This window comes from Arvicola amphibius, chromosome 2, assembly GCF_903992535.2.
Source record: "Arvicola amphibius chromosome 2, mArvAmp1.2, whole genome shotgun sequence".
NCBI lineage: Eukaryota > Metazoa > Chordata > Mammalia > Rodentia > Cricetidae > Arvicola > Arvicola amphibius.
This window is the reverse complement of record NC_052048.2, coordinates 6358611-6379071: the sequence shown is the minus strand read 5'-3', so window position 1 is coordinate 6379071 and position 20461 is coordinate 6358611. Positions and strand designations below refer to the sequence as shown.

Sequence of the window (20461 nt, the reverse complement as noted above, 5' to 3'; positions counted from 1 at the left end):
TTTGCTGTTGCCTATTTGGGATTGAGCAAATTTTGTCAAAACAAATAACAGAAAGCCTGCAATAATATATTGGGAAAAATCAACTGCTACAGATCTGTGAATTGATTGTTTTCACATAGTACACAGAGTTCTATAAGCTTTGTTGGAATAATTTTTTGTTATTTTATATTCATGAAAACTTTCTGGTTTAAAAAATAAGAGGGCACAACAAAGTTAAAACAACAGCCACCATCATAACCACGAGGTAACACTACACTGGTCAGAAAGCTCTGGAACCTTCCTGAGTTAAGGCACTTCCAGTGGCATAGTCATTTTTAATGCCATCTTTATGAGAAAAGAAAAATCTAACCACTCACTCTTATTAAATAGAAAAGTGCACACAACTTAAAGATGAAAGTTTACAAAGCACCAAATAGATGCCTCTCTATTTTCTTTGAATTGTTGAAATACCCATCATGCCCCTGGGGGTTAACCAAGACCACCCTGAGGCCCTTGGCATGGGACGTTCTTATCCATTGAGCTCATATGACACATTCAATTCGTACCTTGGGCTAAGTGATCAAGCCAGCTCTTTTCCAACTTATTTTTATATTGTGCATAAAAAATTTTCTTTTATTGAATTTTGACTTTTCTCAAGATTTTACTATTTCCCTATAAAATGCCTTCCTGTCAAAATTTCCAAAGCTTGTGACTGTTAGAATTCTAGGATTGGAAATTTTGGGTACAAATAGAGAAAAGAAGGGCAGAGGGCTGTAACTCCCAGTAAGTAAGTCATCTATTTCTCCCAATTTTTTTTTAAAACTACAAGCTGTAGAGGAACAGGGGGTCTCCTGTTCATGAGCAGCTGGAAGCTGTGCACAGAGGGAGGAAGGGACTCAGAAACAGAGAGAGCAACAGGGCAAACCTCAGGACTTGATAGTCTCCAACTCCTCCCCAAGTGGAAAGTGTTGGGTGCACACCAAAATACACGCATTCCATATTTCTTCCCTCCCTTTAAGGTAGGATTGGTTCTCTAAGGTGAGCAACTGCCAGGGGGGTGTGTCTTCCTCCCAACACAAAGCATTTCTGCTGGTGCCAAAGGTGCTTCAACTTTTCTTTGAAGATAGGTGCTTGGCAGAAGCCTCCCGGCTCATGGGTTGACTTTTTTTACTTAACAAGCTGGCATTCTACTTAGAAGAAGGAGTCCACACACTCTGGAGCCACTTGGAGAGATTGAACTAAATTATTTGTGTGCCCACTTGACTTATAATTCAGAAAGGACATCTTGGGCACCTTGCATTCCAAACTAACTTAATGAGTTGTCATGATTGTTTTATAGTGATGTCATGTTTTATAATGTCATGATTGTTTTCTGTTTCTAATGAGTTAGTACTGACAGATATAATTAGGTTTGGAATTTTAAGTTATGTGTTATAAATTTATTTTTCATATCACAGCCTGGTTAAGACTAACAAGTTTACAAAAGAACTATTACTTGACTTTTTTCTCCCTTAAGTGAATTGGGTAAAATGGAGTTGACCTTCCAAAACAGTGTTTTTATATGACTTTTTCAAACCCATGCCTCTCCCATCTTATAAGACGGCATTTGATTTACTAATTCATCATTATCAGTAGCTGAGTATGGAGACTCACACCCCTAACCCCAAGATGCCATTGGCTGAGGCAGGAAGACTGGGCTACAGGGTGAGGCTGTAACAACAACAACAATAAACAAAATGCCATTATTTTCACCTCCAAAGACTACAAGTATCTTTCCTAGGTCTTAGGAAGTAAGCAGGAAAATGGTTTCGTGAATGTGTGTATTTTTGAGCTTGACTTTCTTAAGTGCCCAAAGTGAATACTATTAATACTCTAGTGGTTGCAGGCTGACACAAGACTCACAGGTGAGAGTGGGGGAGCATATCCTTCTGTGCTTGCTTTCCGCGCATCCCTGTGTCCTGGATGTTTCTGGCTACTGGACTGTGCTCTTATCTGTCTGTGCCACACAGACTTCTCCAGAGCGGGGCACATTTTGGTCATTATTTCGAAACCAGGAACAAGATGTCTATGCTCCAGCTAGGAGCCTCTTCTTCTGCAAATGGGACTTGCTGACTTGGGCTGCACTGACCAGGTCCCGAGGTTCCTCAGCTTGCGCTTACCAAGGACACACGAAGTTCCACACTTCACTCTTGAGCAGATCTCAGCCCCAGGTCCCATGAGCTCTGAAATGCTTCTGCTTTTGGAGTCACATGGTATGTGGGCTGGCCAAGTTTGTCACCAAGAACTTCATCATAGCACTCAAAGCAAGTGACACCGGGTGAGGAGTCACGCCGAAGATGGGACGGCAGGATTTACTCTACTCCCCCATTTCCTTTCTTGCAGTGTGGTCGGTGGAGAGACAGCGTAGACTATTAATCACATCAGCCCAGCTCCTCCTTGAGGCCTGCCCCAGGAACCCGCGTGTCAACAAGAGTGGGCCACTTGCTCTCACAACCCACTTTGGCTAAGTTCTAGAGTCTGGCAAGGTGCTCAGCTGAAGTTGGCCAGCAGCAGTAAAAACTTTGCTCTATTTTATTTCCAAGGTAACTGAAGAAGTTATAAGAGTCTCTTACAACTTCAGCACCAAAGGCACGGGTAGCAAACAGTTAAAATACCAACCGTTTTTCCAAAGGGAAAACTTGGTTTGCTCCATGGCACCCTGCGCTGGGCAAATTCAACATGCCAGCTGTTAAGGGGCACGGGGATCTGTGCTCCTGACCTGTCTGGGGCTGTAGTTGTCCTACTGTGTGTCTTTCTCTTTTGCACAGTGTTTGTTAGTGAAGTTTGCTTCTATATTTGCTTAAAAATAACTTACTTTTCTTTTGGAAAAGAGAGCGGTGCTATATGCATATTTTGCAAAGCAGTCTGAAGCAATGGATGATTTTTAAAGTGACCTTTTCTTGTTTTAGTAAGCTAGATTACAAAAACAAACAAATAAACAAACAAACAAAAACCCAAAGCACATCTGCTCCCCATGTGTCAAGCGAGGAGCAATTCTGTAGACCAACAGAAATAAAACCAAAGACCATGGATGTTTAATAATGCGGAGCTTGGGGTAAAAACAGAAGATGAAACTCGATCCTGAGAAAGAAAATTATTCTGAAAATTGTAAACCCTTAGAATACATCTCTTAACTGTTCTTTTTAAACAGCCATTTCTATGCGTCTGGGCTAAATCATAATCTGTAAAGCTAGAACTGTGTGTTTGTATTATGAAATGGACAAGTCAGGGTCCCGGATGGAAATGAAATGTGCTGACTCATGGGAAAACATAATACAAACAAAGTCAGGAGGAACAGTGGCCAAAGGAGTGAAGAGCTACACAGAGGGGAACCTGGAGACAGGGGCTTTTACAGCCTAAGCCTAAGCTGTGACATTTCGTTTAACAATCTCTGTACGACTTGACTAGAAATTAATTCAAATTTGCTGATAGGTGATGTTTCACATCTTTACACCTGTGATTTTAACATTTATTTCTATTCCTTAAATCTTTATATCATACTGAACAAATGATCACAGAGGGGCCAGGGGAAAGGGGTCCAAGTATAGGTCCAGGAAATCACCCCTGACAAGATCAGGTTCAAAACACCAGGAAAAGGGACCCATTCTGGTGAGAGCCCAACATCCAGAAAGAATGTGGACTAGTCTAAGAACAGGAAGAGGCTCGAAGGGGTTGATTGGTATTGGTTATATCCCTGCTGCTGGACAAAGTATGCAAGAAGCCACTGAAAGGCAGAAGGGCGGGTCCCTGCCAAATATCTGAAGAGCTGCCTTCCATAGAGGCAGGAAAGAGAGAGAGCCTGGCTTGTCAGAAGTTCACAGTCAGCAATCGATGAGAAAATGGGAGTTGAGGTGGGGACCCTCGAGGGCCACTTCCAACAATTCACATTGTTCAGAAGGTCTCTACATCTTACAGGTTCCACAACTTTCTCAAACACCGTCACTATTGCAGGGGGAGACACTGCACAAACACACAAGTCTATGAGGAACATTTGACCCTCCATCCTCACTGGCTGTTACCATGTGGCAGACACAAAGGTCCCGTGTTCTCTGTGGACTTCAGAGTGAACTTACTGTATGATGAAAAACTATAGGAAAGTATTTTTTAAAATATGAACCCCCAAATTATATTCATATTTTAGCAATATACTGGGAATAGAAGGCATAAAAGTGAGGTGTAAAGAATGAATACTGGCTTTTGGAGCCCAGGAATGGGATGTGCACTTATAGATATTAACTAAAACCCTTCCTACTCCAGCACGTCATTGTGTTTTATCGCTAAAATAAACGGGCTAAATGAAAGAGCTCCTCCCTTGCTGGTGTGCTGCTGGTGTGTGAATGGCATTAAGGGGTCCAAACGAAAGCCACATCATCCCCCCACTCTGGAGTTAGGAGCGCAGCAGTACTTACTACACCCAGCCTTGTAACTGAAGCCAGGAGGAAGGAGGAATCCTTGTTGGGCAGCTGCAGCAAGGGTCCGCTGGTCAGGAGGGAACACGGGGATCATCAATGGCGGCAGCTGACCTTGAACCTGCTGAACGTGAGAGAGTGAATCAAAGAAAAGAAGCCAGAGCACCCCGTGCTTCACCCCGCCCCTCATTGTATGAGAAAAGAAAATCATAGTCCAGGCTGCATCTCAGCCTTGTGAGAATGGCTGTGAGTAAGAAAGCAAACAGCACTAAGGAAACGGACAGCAAATGCTGGCAAGTCTGAAGAGTCACTTGGTCCATTCAGTCAGTATCGGGGGTCCTCAAAATGCTAACAACAGAACTTCCATGTGACCCAGGTATCCTTTTGCACAAGCGTCTGAAAAATGCCCAGGCAGCCTACCACAGGGACGATTGTTACCCACACTTGTCACAGCACAAGTCAGCGTAGCCAAGGCCTGAGATTACCCTAGACATCTGTCCACAGATTAATGAATCAAAGAGAGCATGACGTACACACAGTGGGGTTGCATTCACCATAGAGTAGATAATTATGTCCTTTGGGAAAGGAACACCAACTGGAGAGTATCATGTTAACTGAGAAAAGCCATACTCAAAGACAAATTGTACATGTTTTATTTTATTTGTGGATTCTAGATTTTATATAGATACATAAAATCATTCCTGCTCTCTACATATTTGTCTGTCTGTCTATCTATCTATCTATCTATCTATCTATCTATCTGCCATCTATCTATCCATCCACACATATGTATGTGTGTGTGTTTGTATGTCTATATTGACATGAAACCAGAGTGAGATACCTTGGGTAAATAAGGATTTTAATGGGAGAGCAAGTGAGAAAAGGGAGAGCCTGGGGATGATTGTGATCAAAACAAATAATCCCCCTGGGAGCAAACATCTTTATGAAACAATCACTATGTGCAAAAATTATATACTGAAAGTAGAGGTAAAAAATCAATTACTGACACATAAGTTTGTCAGTGAACAAATGTGGCACAAACTCCATCAGTGAAATGCCACACTCCTGTCTTACAGCAATGGCATAAGAGTTAAGGAATCACCCCCCCCCCACACACACACACACAGAAAAGATGGAAACCTCCATGTACAAGTCACACCCTGCATGTTAATTCTGTTTGGGTAATGCATGTGTTCACACGTATGCCTGTGGGCACACATGAGGTGAGGGAGGTATACACAGAGGCCAGGCCCAATGTCAGATGTCTTCCTCAGTTACTGTCAGCCTTATCTTCTGAGGCAGCCTCTCTCGCTGATCTAGGAGCTCACCAACTGGGCTTGGCTGCTGGTCAGGGAGCTCCAGGAATTCTCCTATTTGTGCTGTCACAGAGCTGAGATTAGAGACAAACACTTGCCTGGGGACCTGAACTCTGGTCCTCACGCATGCTCCTCTAGCACTGTTTCCAACTGGGCCACCTCCTCAGCCCCGAATTCTATCTTATAAAACCAAAGCCAAGTCCGTATCATAGGTATGAATGACTATTACTTGGAGATCATTTTTTATAAATTTTTTACAAATACAGAAATTTCACAATTTTATGAGTAGATTTGAAGAAACAACAGGGGGAAAACCCTGCTCGTTTACCTTTTCTTTAGAGGAAATGCAGTTCGCACCCAGAGACTGTGAGCTTCATGTGGCTACAGAGCTCATCAGAGCATGTTAAAATCCAGTCCCACGGGACTGTGGAGATCCTTCTGGTGCAAGTGACCACACCCCTCCATAACTAGACGGCCTTTCCTTTAGTGTCACCTCTCAAATGGACTCTGGGTTGCTGGTGCCCCTCTCATCATTGGAAATTCTCATCAGTTAATAGACTCTCAGAACGGGATCACCAGAGGAGGCGATAGTTCATCCGTGAAGTGCCAGACTCCCTAGAAAGGGAGCCTGAATCTGATCCTGGACTTCATGTGACAATAAGCAGCAGGTTCATGTGGCAGTATACCCTGGGGAGGCAGAGGCTGGCAGGTACGCATACACATGCACACACACACACACACACACCCCTACTAAATTAAGATTATTTGAAAATTATAGTGCAGTTTAACCATCTCTACAACTATGTCATGTTACTGTCTAATGTGAAGTTACTAACTAAAATATCTAGTGTTACTGGTTTTCTTTTTTTTTTTTTTTTTTTTTTTTTTTTTTTTTTTTTTCGAGACAGGGTTTCTCTGCAGCTTTTTTTTGAGCCTGTCCTGGAACTAGCTCTTGTAGACCAGGCTGGCCTCGAACTCACAGGGATCCGCCTGCCTCTGCCTCCCGAGTGCTGGGATTAAAGGCGTGCGCCACCACCGCCCGGCACACTTTTCAATGAAATATTTAAGCAAGGTCTTCCTGGTGAATGTAAGTGTCGGTCAGGTTCTGCTACTGGGTATGGTTACTGCTTTAAGACTGCCTTAAAAGTCGCGTGGCTCACACTGTTCTTCACTAGCTCTTCCGCACACTCACTAATTCAGTGTCTTAGAAAATATTTAATAACTCCCAGCTGTGTGCACGGAACTGCGCTTGGCAGTCGGGATACGCTCATCAGGAAAACCAAGCTCTCAGGAACTCTGCCTTGTGTCTCAGCCTGCTTCTCGCTGCTATTTGCCATCTCAGAATCTTAAGTTTCTGGGGCTCTTCATCCTGTTTCACTTCGAAAGCCCACCTTTGGGCTTTCTGTAGGAGGAAGCCCCCTCTTCTTCCCTTTGAAGCTGTAACCAGTGGGAAGGGCCTAAGCTGTGGGGGGCTTTGAGTCCCCTGACCATCCATGCTCTAATGCCAACTGGGGTCGTCTTGTTTGGGTTTCATAGACAGACACTCTGCTACTGTGAGTTCGTGAGTTCAGAAGTGCAGAGGTCCTGTCGCATCTTAAGACACCATATTCCTATCCTCCCTGCCTTCTGCCTCTTATACTCTTTCTTCTTTCTACTTTCTTTCTTTCTTTCTTTCTTTCTTTCTTTCTTTCTTTCTTTCTTTCTTCCTTCCTTCCTTCCTTCCTTCCTTCCTTCCTTCCTTCTTTCTTTCTTTCTCTCTCCTTCCTTCTTTCTTTTCTTTTCTTTCTTTCTTTCTTTCTTTCTTTCTTTCTTTCTTTCTTTCTTTCTTATCTCATCTCTCTGTCCCTGTCCCCTAATATACTCCTCCTCCCATTTCTGTCAGGAAAGGGCAGGCCTCCCATGTATATCAGCAAAACATGGCATATCAAGTTTCAGTAAGACTAAGCACCTCCCTGTAGTCACATGGTATGTGACAGCACAAATTAGACTTAATTGGTCATTTGGTGAAAGAAAAAAAGAAGACACAAAATTGGAGTGTTTTTAGAGATGGAGAGCAGATTTCAGAGGAATTAGGAGGAGGTGTGAATATAATCCAAATAAATGTTATGAAATCCACATGGAATTAACTAGAATGGTAAAGGCCATGAAGAGATGCAGAAAAGTGGGAGAAATAGTCTTCCCAAGGAAGAGTACACCAACTGGTACCCAGTACCACGTGGTCAGCCCTGAAAAGCACACACACACAGGAAACAGCATACAGACTGAAGGTGGACTTTAGGAATACATGTGTATGTACACATACATATGCTTACAACAATTAGTGAGAAAGGAGGGCATGACTTTGGACGATCGTGGTCCTTTTCCAGGATACAATGGAAGGAGGGAAGCACTTGTGGAAACGCCATGGAATTAAGACTCAAAGACTGGAGTGCGCCATCTGTGCAATTGTAGGGACTGTAGACTAGATTATGAGGCAGAAAGACATTCAAGGCAAACAGCATGGCTTAGTTCAGCGTGCCACAAGGAGGCAGATGAGAAGACAACGGACCAGTCACACTGGGTATGGGCAACAGCCAGTCACTTGACAGCTTCCCCCACATCACTCAACACATTTTATCTTTCATTTTACCCCACACATTTCATTTCTAAGACAGCATGGATTATAACATGTATCATAAATCTAATAAGAACATTTGAAATGAAGAAAAGAAACTTTGTATTAAACATACATCAAGGTTATGATGAACAGCCACATTTCAGATTGTTGTGACATAAGAAAAATGATGCCCAGACCTGCATTAACCATCAGACTTCTCAGTACTTGAGTCCGATGACAAGCTTCAAGAAATCCTGACATGAGAATCCTGGCCAGTCTCAAGGGCTGAAGATCAGCCCACGGCCTTCCTCAAAGAACCTGATGGTGACAGCCTGTACTCAGGCTTAAGAAAACTGTTTGGAGATCAGGTCTCACCACATAGCCCTAGAAAGACTCGAGCTCCTGAACAGCCTCCTGTCACGGTATCCTGGATGCCAGGAGCTCAGCTGCTTCTCGACCCCAGCAAGAGCTGTTCTCACAAACGCTTTGTCACTGTCAATAACTCTTTGGGGCTCATCCAAAGCACCTTTAGGCAAGTCAGCAGTGGGAACGGAGATTATTACAGGTCCCAGCGCCAAGGCACTAAGTTATGCCCCTCATAAAATGCCTTCTAAGTGATTCTCAGATATCTAATTCCATTTGCCTGGCATGTTTAGTTTATCCTCCCGAGGCTCAAATCTGCATGGCATTTGTCCCTCTTGCTTATAAACTTTGGATGGCTTGCTTTCATCTGGTGACAAATGGCCAAGTCCTTCAGTATGGATTTTCCTATCTCTAGCTCTTTTTCCAGATGTTTCTGTTACCTTCCATCACACCCTTTGTCCCTGCCCCAATAGATCCTGAGGACATGTTCACAGGTTTCCTCTCTGCTTGTCCATACCAGGAAGTATTCAGTAGACTCTCCTGTTTCCCCTAACCAATCCTGCCCATTCTTTCTTTCCTTGTGGCAAGGTTGTACTCATTATTCAAATGCTTTTGAGAATCACATAATGTTTTTGTTTGTCAGGCACTTCCTAAAGCATCTGCTCTGTAGAACAGAATCAACTATTGCTTCTTATAATTTATTAAGCTAATGCCTAAAAGGCTAACAGGACACTACCTGCATTGAGTGATGTTTAATAGCATTGAGTTTCCCCTGTGAACTATGAGTTTATTTAGAAAAAGTAATATACTCAACTTCTTTTTCATTGTATGGTTGGAGCCCAACAGTTGAAGCTCTTCTATGCAGAACTAACTCCTAAGTCAAGTGGCTGGATGGATTGGGAGTCCCCCACTGAAGCACCTGCAATGTTCCAGTCATACAAGTCCACAAAAGGGCTATGGAGACCCAGCTTATCTATTGACCAGAGAGAAATCCAATTTATCCGAGTAGTATAGCAGAAAACATTCCAGCGGATTTGCGTTCCTACTCAGAGTGTACAACTGTATGGTTTCCTATGTTGCATCTTTGAAGGAGGAGGAAAGCAACATAGAAATGTCAGGCACCCACTCAGCCCTCAGGTTGCAATCAGCCAATCCGGCTCTATCATCTGGCCGTAACTAACTACTTTATCTTTGCGTAGTGTTTTGTTAACGCGTAAGAGCTGGTTTTTCTAGTACCACTGTTCTCTTTTGCAGGCATTATCTGGAGTTTTCAGTCTTTGCTTCAGGTTTTTAGAATACGGAATCAGTGTGGGAACTGCCTTGATATCTTGAGGGGAATCAGGGTTTTCACTGTTCCCTTCACTCTGTGACAACTCTGGTGGTTTCCCCATGTGATCCAAAGTTCATTCCTCTCTGGGGGTTTGGAAATATGGCTTTTCTATGCTTCCACCTTGCCTCTTTTCCCTGAGTACTTGGGTTACAGGTGTTTATCACGAAACTTGGCATACATTTTCTTAAATTAAAAATAAAAAAACCCAAAAAACACAAAAACAAAAAACCTAAAAACATATTGTTTTTATATTGGGACCTTTTTTCCTAAAGACATTATTTAATTGGTTGTTTTACTATTGGATAACTATGAATGAGAATTTTGTTCAATCATGCAGTCTACTTCATCTGGTAAAACTAATAATAGTATAAAGAATAAAGTAAAATACATGGGACTTTTATTACATCTTTATTTAATAAATTTATTTTAAATTTTACTTTATTATTGATAACTACTGAGTATATTTTGTTATAAGTTAAATTTTTAGTACCTAAATATTTTAATAATTTCAAATGAGAACTAGCATAGTTTAAAGAGAGGGAGAATCTCAGGGTGAGCTGAGAGTCAGTCATCACGGAGACAAGGAGATCAGACCGCCTTGGCCAAAGAAGTTGTTTGCAGCACTGTATTCTAAAAAAGGCTATGCTAGCTAAAAGTCTTTATCCATGACTTTGTCTGCTGCACAGTAAGAAATGTGGATTAAGGGGAGGCAGAGGCCAACAGAACAAAAAGAGGGATTAAACTAAAAATACCAACCCAATTTCATGGTTTCAACAGTGCGTTTTCTTTAGAACATCACAGACCAGACTGGAAAGGATGGCACGTTTAAACTCCCAATGAGCCTCTTGTAAAATATGTGCAATCCAAGTGTGTGCCGAATCCATTCATGAAACTAAAGCACACGTTTCCGAACACACTTTATCTCCACAACTCACAGATTCCTCACTTGAAAGTTTGCCTGTCTAATGAAAATTGCTCGTATGGCCAAATCAACAGCAGTGGTACCTCTGTGGTCATTCACAACGTGTGGGAAGCTCTGTGGTCATTCACAGAGTGAGGGAGGCGGGGAAAAAGTTTTCCTGGTAATTTATTTGTCTGAAATATTTCCAAGACTGGTCTAAGTTGCTGGAGCTTATTCCTATGTGCAAGAAGCTCACAGTATGCATTGTGGGAAAGATGGGTGTGTTGGACAAGTTTTTGATGAGATACAGTACTCAACAGGCATCAGCAACAAACGTTAAAGGAAAAGGACGAAGGTGCGCACGAGAAAGGGAGCCCTGTGTTTCACAGGCTGGCGAGACTGGCCTAGGGGAGCTCAAGCCACGTCGAGGGAATGGTGCAGTGTTCGCTAACTGGCATCGGAACAGTGATGCCTGTTCTATGTGTTAGCCACCACTAAACGCACCTTTGCTAAAATTTAGCTTCCACTTTGAAAAGGGAAGCACATCACACCAGAGGATGCCAGGCTGTTCGGACCCAGTCTAAAACAAACTAGTCATACAGTTGAAAATCTATCCCCTGTATTTGCTACTTTTGAATATTTCCAAATTTTTATTATGAATAAATACAGTTTTGTGTTTAATGCATGAAATTCCTTCTAAACTCTTAATTAAGTTTTAAAATGTGTGACATTTTTAATTAAGTTTCAAGAAACTACTTTTGTTAAAAATTTTAGTCTTTTTTTTAATAGGGGGCATGTTATTCACAAGCTAGAATATGTCACAACAAATTTACACAGCTACATCCTGATTTTAAAACTTCACAATGTATTTCATGTCTTAACACCTTCTATTCTTCCTCCAGAAGATGTTGTATATATTCCTACCCTCTAAAATTTGTGACCTACCAATTAACTATGTTGACACATTTATAAAGAAAAAGATTCTATCAATTATTCACTTTAGTATTTCATATTTAATACAGCCTATTGTATAACTTTTTGTTTCCACCCTAAATAGAGGCTCATGATTATATATCTGCTACCCATTTGTTCTATGAATTCATTTTTCTCATTTTTCCATCCATTAACATATGCTAGGCATAATATTCACTTCTGGGTTGTTGGGAGCAGTGAGACCCCAGATCCTGAATTTCTTGTAATCTCCTGATCTGAGTGCCTACAGCTGCTCTGAGCACGAAACCTTCAGGAGTTCCTGATGGCAGGAGAGTGGTTTCTGGTGGGTTTGGCTGGGGTGTGGCTATCTCTATATAATCTGTTCCTGAACACAATAATGGGGGCATTCTTGGGGAATTCGAGGATGACCCGTGTCGCTCTCTCTCTGTCTATGTGTGTCTTTGTATTTTAACCTCCAGCCCCTTGCCCGAATCTCGGTAACTGGGTGCCAGCGCACCGAACGCAGACACGAATGCAGCTGGGGCTAGAAGGCCGCTGGAGCAGAGCTTTGCTAGGTGGCTGTGGTGGAAGGCACATTGCCTCAGCCCAGTTGGTACCTAGCCTGCCGGATGCCACAGCAGTGCCGGAAGTATCAGCAAATGCAATAACAAGTACTGGAGCAGAGACAAGCTGGAGCACAGACCCCACTGGGCTGCCTGAGAATACAATAAACGGGGTCCGGCAATTAGAGGTACCACGGAGATATCAGCACTGGGTGGCTAAGAATTAGGAGATAAACTCACATCTGCTCTGAGTTGGGTAGCACAAAGAGATGATTAGAACTCAGAGCCATTAAGTCAGCAACAGAAACCTGTGGAGGACACCTTGGGAGTAGAGGAGAGAGATGCTGGAGCCGGAAGCAGAGAGGAGAATGTGACCCTGCTAGAAGTCCACTGAGAAGCTTCTGGAAGTAGCGGCCAGACAGAGAGGTGCTGGCTAGAGAAACACTGTGAGCCCAGCATTTGCAGGGGTTTGTGTGAAAAGGTAGAAGGGGAATCCGAACAACAGTGACATAGAAATCTCTACATAAGGGGACCACGCCAGAGGCCTGGAAGAAGAGACTAGAAATGAGGAATCTGCCTGAGATGCAGCTGGTACAATACTTACCCTCCCTGCCCCCCACATGCCCTAAGGAATTGTGAGCCATTGGTTCAGTAGGGCAGACACAGCACTGTGCAGAAAACATAAGGGTTTCTGAGAGCACCCATACAAATCTGATACCCTGGAACAGGGCGACAGACATAGAAGGGTTAATCCCTAATAGGTGTGCACCAGGAGAATGTGTCAAGAAATATTTAGGAAAAACCAGCAAGGCACCCTGATGAAGAACAGAACCAAAGATGACATCAAGATGACATCGAGAGCACCTCACTCTCTTTAAGGTGACCGCAAACAACTAAGAAAAAGCCCAAGTGAAAGTGTTCAAGGAAAGGTGACGGTGGTATCGATGAATGTGCTGTGTGCTGTCTCAATGCTGTTCCACTGGAAAAGCCATTCTAGAGGGTGGGAAGGAGCCCAAGGCTGAGTACGGAGATTGCAGAGCTTCTGGTTTGAACTGGGAGGTCGGCTTGGAGTCGGACAAAGACATTGCAGAGGATGGTGACATAGGATCCAAGGCCACTCCAAGATGGAGGAGTCAAAGGCAGGAGAAAAGTGTAGCCAAAAGAATATCATGAGAGAGGAGAAACATGTCTTAGAATTCTTCTTTGAGAAATGCTTTGAAGCTGTCGATTACAGTAGAAAGGGCTGGAGCATTGTCGGAAGGTTGGGCACCGAGAGACAGGCAGGGGAAAGGAGGGGGCAGGGTGGACTATGCTACAGAACAGGCCAAGTATTGTGGATGGCAAGATGGAGTGGTGTCTCCCTGCAGACTCCTGAGCACATTATCTTTCCAAAAGATACGAAACAAAATTGCGGTGAAGAGTTTCACACACATGGGCAAGAGGTTTTGAAGGGTGGCAATCTGAGTGGGCCAGAAGCGAAGACAAAGGGAGAAGCTTTCCACTCTGAACAAGAGCGCTGTATTCTCCTTTAAAATGAGGAGATGAAGCCGGGCTGTGGTGGCGCACGCCTTTAATCCCAGCACTTGGGAGGCAGAGGCAGGCGGATCTCTGAGTTCAAGACCAGCCTGGTCTACAAGAGCTAGCTCCAGGACAGGCTCTAAAGCTGCAGAGAAACCCTGTCTTGAAAAACCAAAAGAAAAAAAAAATGAGATGAGAATGAGAACGACGGGCCCGTGCTGTAGGTGGATAGAGAGAGGGGTGAGCATCAACAGGCCTGACAGAAATCACTCCCTCAGCCGTGATGCTGACCCAATGGGGAGAGGGAGGAAAGGCAGTTTTGGGGTGTCCACTGTGAGAAGAGAAGATAAGCCAGTGATAATTATAATAACTAACAGCAGAACAGTGAGGGTCTCAGAGATGCCACAGGGACCCTAACGCCTTCAGAGTTCATGTTTCTATAGTTTTCCTTAGAAAGCACCTAGACACGGAGGCTGCGGCCTGAAAGATGTGAATTGAAGTTCGTCAGGCTAGAGAGGAGAGAGTGCGGGAGAATCAGCAAGGGATCATCATAAGGACATCGAAGTGGGGTTTGGATTGAGAACAAAAAAGAGGGGCGAAAGGCCTTAGCCAAATGGAAAAGGCTCAGGGATCGAGAATTGGAGGGAGCCCCTGAGCTGCAAGCACAGGGCTTGCGAGGCCTCAGGCTGCCCTGGCTTCTCAGAGCAGATGAGTTCCTAGTACACCCACCCCAGTGAAGATGAAATTCGCGCTAAACTGTAAAGTCTCCAGGTCTCCAGGCATGTCTTCTGGGTTTGGTTCCACGAGGGTCATACTGTTTAAGCACACCACTTGGGGATTCGTTCACCTTTGCCAAAGCACAGTCACCTTCCGCCGAAGCACAGCGACTCTTGGGATGTGCACAGCAGTGCGCGGGGGGTGGGTGGATGATGAAGAATGTAATATCCAAACGAGATCAGAAGAGGGGTTTAGGTAGGTAGTGTGGAACTACCCAGACTGAAGGTGCAAGAGGCACAGCTGTCTTTCCCTCCACAGCACGAGGAGGCGTAGGATTCTTAAGACAGTAATAGTCCCAAGCTTCTTGTAGAAAAACCTGCTCGTGCCTCAGTTCATCGAACTCAATGCAAGTCTATAGAAAAGGATATTTAAAAAATAAAGGTCTGCTTATCTTCCATCTGATTTACAAAGAGCACTGAGGACAAGCTCACCAAGGGATAAAAGGACAGATACCTTGCTAAAGCTGCAATCCCTGCCCACATCATCCCAGATACACACAGGAGCCACACCCCCTCCAGTTCCATCTGATTAAGACAAAGGCAAAGTAGCCATGTCTTTGAGAACAAAAATGAACAGCCATGTGGTTTTTTTTTTTCATAGTATTCTTCTTCGGCAAAAAGCCACCGAACTTTTTTTTGAAATTGTTTCCAAGGATGAAAGTGACTTTGCCAAGCAAAGTGGCTTCAAAACAGGCCTCAAAAATACTAATAGAAAGACAGATGGTTCTACTAAGAGTCTGGCTGCCAACAACAAAAAAAAGTTAAAAAAAAAAGAAGGAAAGAAAGAAAGGGAGAGCGATGCTATTGAAGCCGGCTGCAAAGTCATCCGGTGACTACAAATACTTTTGTCCTGTAGTGACTGCTAGCTCAGCCGGCAGGGCGACAGCAGACATGACACAGACTTGCCTGCATCCTGTCCCCCTGCACCCACCCCTCGACAAAACTGTCCCCACCAAGCCCCAGAAACAGCATGAGCATGCGCTTGGCTCTGTTCTGCGCGAGTAAAATTATTACATTGAAGAACTCCGGCTCGGTGAAGCGATCCACCCGGAAGACTGCTGTTTTTTCAACTCTGCCTGTCAGTTCTTATTTTTAATTCCCCTCTTCCTCCTCACCCCCACCGTCAAAAGGCCTCTTGGGCTTTATGAGTTCACGTGGTTCATGTGGAAGCAGCAGTGAGCAGGGGGAAGATGGTATTCCAGGAGAGAGAAATAACCCAGACACGGCTGCAAATTGTCTTCCCAAACCAGTGCTATGATGATACCTATGCTTCATGTCGTTCTGGGCAAGTGTCACTGCGCTGTAGCCAGATGGCCATTAGATCTAATAGAAACTGAAATATTATATGGTCGGTGACTCCTCCCGTTCATGGCTCATTTCATGAGTATGTTCCTACTTTCCCAGGGTGTGCATATTGTTGCCAATGTTACTAAGGCACAGCCACCCTCAGGTGGTGGGAAACCGAGAACCTCGACACAGGAAACTTCCTCCTCAGAGTCCCTCAGCTTTGACGTGGTTGTTATTGTCTAACAGTTGACTCGATTTTCTAAACTGAATTGTTACATTCATGTAAAGCCACACTAGAATAAGCATTAAATTCACGTCAAATTACAACCAAGATGAAGCAATGCATACATGCAATAAATGGTAAGACAAAATATCTTGTCAACTCAGGGCTGACGTCAACCGGTCTCTGTTAGAAGCATAGTCACCTCAAAGTGAGGATGACAAAAATCTTGATGTAAACGCAGAAAGTTTCTGAGGCAAAGGAGGGGGCAATTGTCAGTGGAGCAGGGAACCTACAAAGATAACGTTTAAACCACGGCAAACTCTGCTTCCCGTAGAGGTCAGCGCTCACCCAGGATTTTTGTTTTTTCTCAAAACAAAAATTTGCACACATCTCCTAAAAGAACATGAACCTTTTTGTTGCTTGGAGTTTGGGTTCTTTGTGTGTGTGTGTGTGTGTGTGTGTGTGTGTGTGTGTGTGCTGTTGTTGTTTTAAGACAAGGTCTCACGTCAGGCTGGACTAACATGGAAATAACTATGGAGTCCCTGGCTAGTTTTGAACTCAGGACCAAGCCTCTTACCTCTGCCCTCCAGATGCTGGGATCACAAGCAGAAACCACCATGCCCGTCTGGCACCCAGTTCCTTTGTTCAGGTAAAATGGGTGTGTTCAAATGTATATGAACACTGTGTTGATTATCACAAAAAGAGAAGAGTGTGTCACATATGAGTAGGCACAACTAGCTCTGTGAACAGAGTCGGGCATTGACAACACTGACACTATTTTAAGCCACACCAATTGTCACGAAAGTGAAAGCAAACAAAATTGAGGTTGAGATCGTGACCAACCTAGAAATGACCATTTGTCTATTGTTTCTTTTTCTTGAGTCCATGATTAGAAAATTTTATAAAATTAATTAGTATTCAATTCCGATTCATAGTGTTTTCTCAATGGCTGATAGCAGATTATTAATGATCCTATGTGATAGTAATACCAAGTATAAGTTCTTTTAAAGATTATATCTAAAAGTTACCCATAAAGAGAGGAGTGAGCTAAGATGTCAGTTCCTGAGGACAGGATGTCTTTTGAGTGACAGCTGCCAATTATAGCGTGAAAACCACTGAAATGTGACTATTAAAGAAGTGAACACATATTTACTTAAAACTGTATCTTTATTTAAAAATAAAAACGGTACATATATTGCAAAAATGTGTACCTGTTTTGAAGCAGTTTTGATTGTTGCTTGAAACAATTATGCTTTCTCTTATAATGTTTCATATTCTCAGAAAAACCTTCCAGATATGCTGAGCTATTTACATATTTTTCAACCTCCTGGAGATTATTAGGGCAGCTGTCACTATTTCTTATTTTATTAATAAGGAAAGCAAATAGTTTGGAACTTGCACATGACCATATATTTGGCTATAAATTCTTTGATTCTTCTTCACAAGTGCTTTTATCAAACCAACAATTTTCTGGGATAAAAATCCTATTTTACATACTTCAAGAAGATTATGGCAAAATTAATTTCCACATATTTTTCACTGTAAAATGGGATCACATTTAAATGGGATCACATTCAAATGTGTGTGTGTGTGTGTGTGTGTGTGTGTGTACACCAAGGGTGGTAATTTGAATGTTTAAAATTTTGAATGCATTACATTTTTGCTTTACCCTTTTCTATAAAAAATACTTTCCATTTTTTCCATATATGTAGATATCACTCATCTGAAAATTAACCAGAAAATGGAGCTAGCATAGAACTTCCCAGATATTTCATAAAGAAATTACCAACCTGTGATAAAGGCTTGGCAGACCCTCCCCCAAAGCTCTTAAATTGTTAGCCATTATTGCTTTCTTTGTTAGATAATAGGAAAGAAATTCCCTGATACTGAACTAAAGAATGATTAGAAATAAAATATAAAATTTCCATTGTAATTTAATAATTTTCAATAAAAGCATCTATTATTAAGCTTCAGTTCAAAATTCTCTGAAACCACCCAAATCATTTTGTCCCGTATTATCTCTTAAAGATCCTTACTTCACTAGTACAAATTCTATGCCACGCATTTTCAATTAGGAATTCTTCTAACATTTTTACCCCCTAACTACGTTGGTTATGTTTCCCACTAGACTTATTTTGCAGCCAAGGGGACTTTATTTTTTCACCTGTCTTCAGAGATCTTTGAGATGGAAGCAAAGGTTTCACCTGACTCGGCTGAGGAGCAAACCCAGGCGTAGACACTGGCCAGCTTTTGATGAATGAAAGAATCACAAATATACAATTGGTAGAAGAAGTCTCTTGGATAAATGGTGCTGGAGAAACTAGTTAATGCTTGACAAAACATGAAATTTGCTTCTACCTTCTAGTACATATAAAATCAACGCTAACGGATTAAACACCTAAGCACAGGACCTGAGGTCATTAACGTCATATGGAGGACGTCCTGGCACAGACCTTGCAATGGTTTCATGAAAACTTAGACAAATAATGTAAACATGGACAGAGGAAGAGCATCTGAAGAAGGGGCATCCATGGAGTAGAGCAACAACACGTGGGTACGGAGAAAATACTGGGGTCTGTACCCAAAAGACATAAGGTGCTCGCACAACTCAGTAGCAAGAGCAAACCAAATTTTGGCAAGGAAGTTGAGCAGAAAGAGTTATTGCAAATCAGCATCTTCCCCCAAGGAAGACTAAAACTGTCAAACAGATATTCAGACTTCTAATAATCAGGAAATAGCACTAAAACCCACAATGAGACAGGACTTCAGGTCTGTTAGGTGGATATCATCCTACGTGAGAGATGACAGAGCAGGGAGTGCTGCTGACGAGCGGCTCATGAATGTTGTCAGGGGGACCATAAGTCAGCATGGTCTCCACAGAGGACAGTAGGGTGGAGAAACCTAAAAATGACCCAGGCGCGGGTCTCCTCCCTGACAAAATGAAATCAGCACCTTGCAGTGAGCCGAAGTCTTTTCTCCCCTTCGCTCCCTTCCTCCGTGGTCACTGCAGCATTAGTTAAAATAGTGGAGACATGTTTATAAATTCTCCCCGTATGTGTGCATCAATACATAGTTCTGTACACTTTAACTATAGATGAAATGGATTAATAAATTAATGTTTATCCATGCCCCCGACAAAGAACTAATTGTACATATGTCGGGTTCAAGAGCAGCTTTTTACTCAGAGCTGGTTTCAACATCAGTGCCTGTAGGAAGAGTCCTCTCTCTCTAAATACATTCCGTTTGTTAACACACTGTTTTCCCACATGGCACCAAGCATTATAACAGCTACTAGAGACAGCATACTGGTAAGACGGAAAATTCCACCAAAAACTTAAAACAGGTAACAGGAAAGGCTGAAGCTGTAAATGCGGAATCCCCGAGTCAGATACAGAGACAGGAAACCTCAGGTGAGCCACCAGCCTTCGCCACGCTTCAGCTGAGGAAACAGCTTTGTCTTGTCCTGCAACACTCTCAATGTCGAGCTCCTGCCTCCAGCCCAGGGGCATAGCCAAGCTATCCAGGAACTCATAGCACCCGCCCGATGCTCCCAGGTAGTAGGTACTTCCTGTCAACTCAGCTATTTACTTCAATGCAGCTCCCATGTATTATAATCCACACTGCACATGGTGGATCTTGGGCTGCATGCCATCTCCAGAGAGGACTCTTGATATTTCCTCAAAGCAATGCCTTGAACCACAAAAACAACAGAAGCCACCCATATCGCCCCACTGAGCCATCCCCAGCTTCAGATATTTATGCCAGTGCCCAGGATACTAAAAGGCTTTCTGTGTTTCATGACGGGGAGTAAGGGCTGAGGTTCGAAAATGAGATTACAAAATACCTGCTGCATCTGCATTTAATATGAAAATGAAAATCTGATTAAATCTATGGAAAGAATAAAAACGTAAAACATAATTTTAGAAATAACTTGACATGGTTAGCACTCTAACTTCAGGGGTTTCAGTTCTTGGCAGCATACAGAATCATAGAAAGCCACAGAATAGAGTTTTCTTCAGAGACACAGCCTTGTGCACATCACCCACCTGCTCAACTCTCCTCTGGAGCTTAAAGTAAACCATTTCTTTACATTCAAAATCCCTTCTACAGTTACATCTTTAAACTCCATGTATTATTCTGATGTGGGATTAAATACGGTTCTGTGCTCATACAGCTAATATAAATATTTCTCCAGTGTGACTTCTATTTCTCTGTTAGAATATGCAAG

General features: G+C 42.9%; 1 protein-coding gene across 9 annotated transcripts in view; it reads right to left on the bottom strand.

The window, feature by feature from the left end:
* Positions 1 to 20461, bottom strand: part of Sox5 (SRY-box transcription factor 5) — a 385023-nt gene that overhangs the window by 122198 nt on the left and 242364 nt on the right. For 5 of the 9 annotated variants that reach the window (XM_038318752.1, XM_038318750.1, XM_038318749.1 and 2 more), the window contains one exon: positions 4428 to 4551. In XM_038318752.1, the coding sequence (XP_038174680.1) occupies positions 4428 to 4551 (124 nt within the window). The remainder of the gene's footprint in view (positions 1 to 4427; positions 4552 to 20461) is intronic. The other 4 variants (XM_038318754.1, XM_038318747.1, XM_038318751.1 and 1 more) reach the window with 1 other exon arrangement.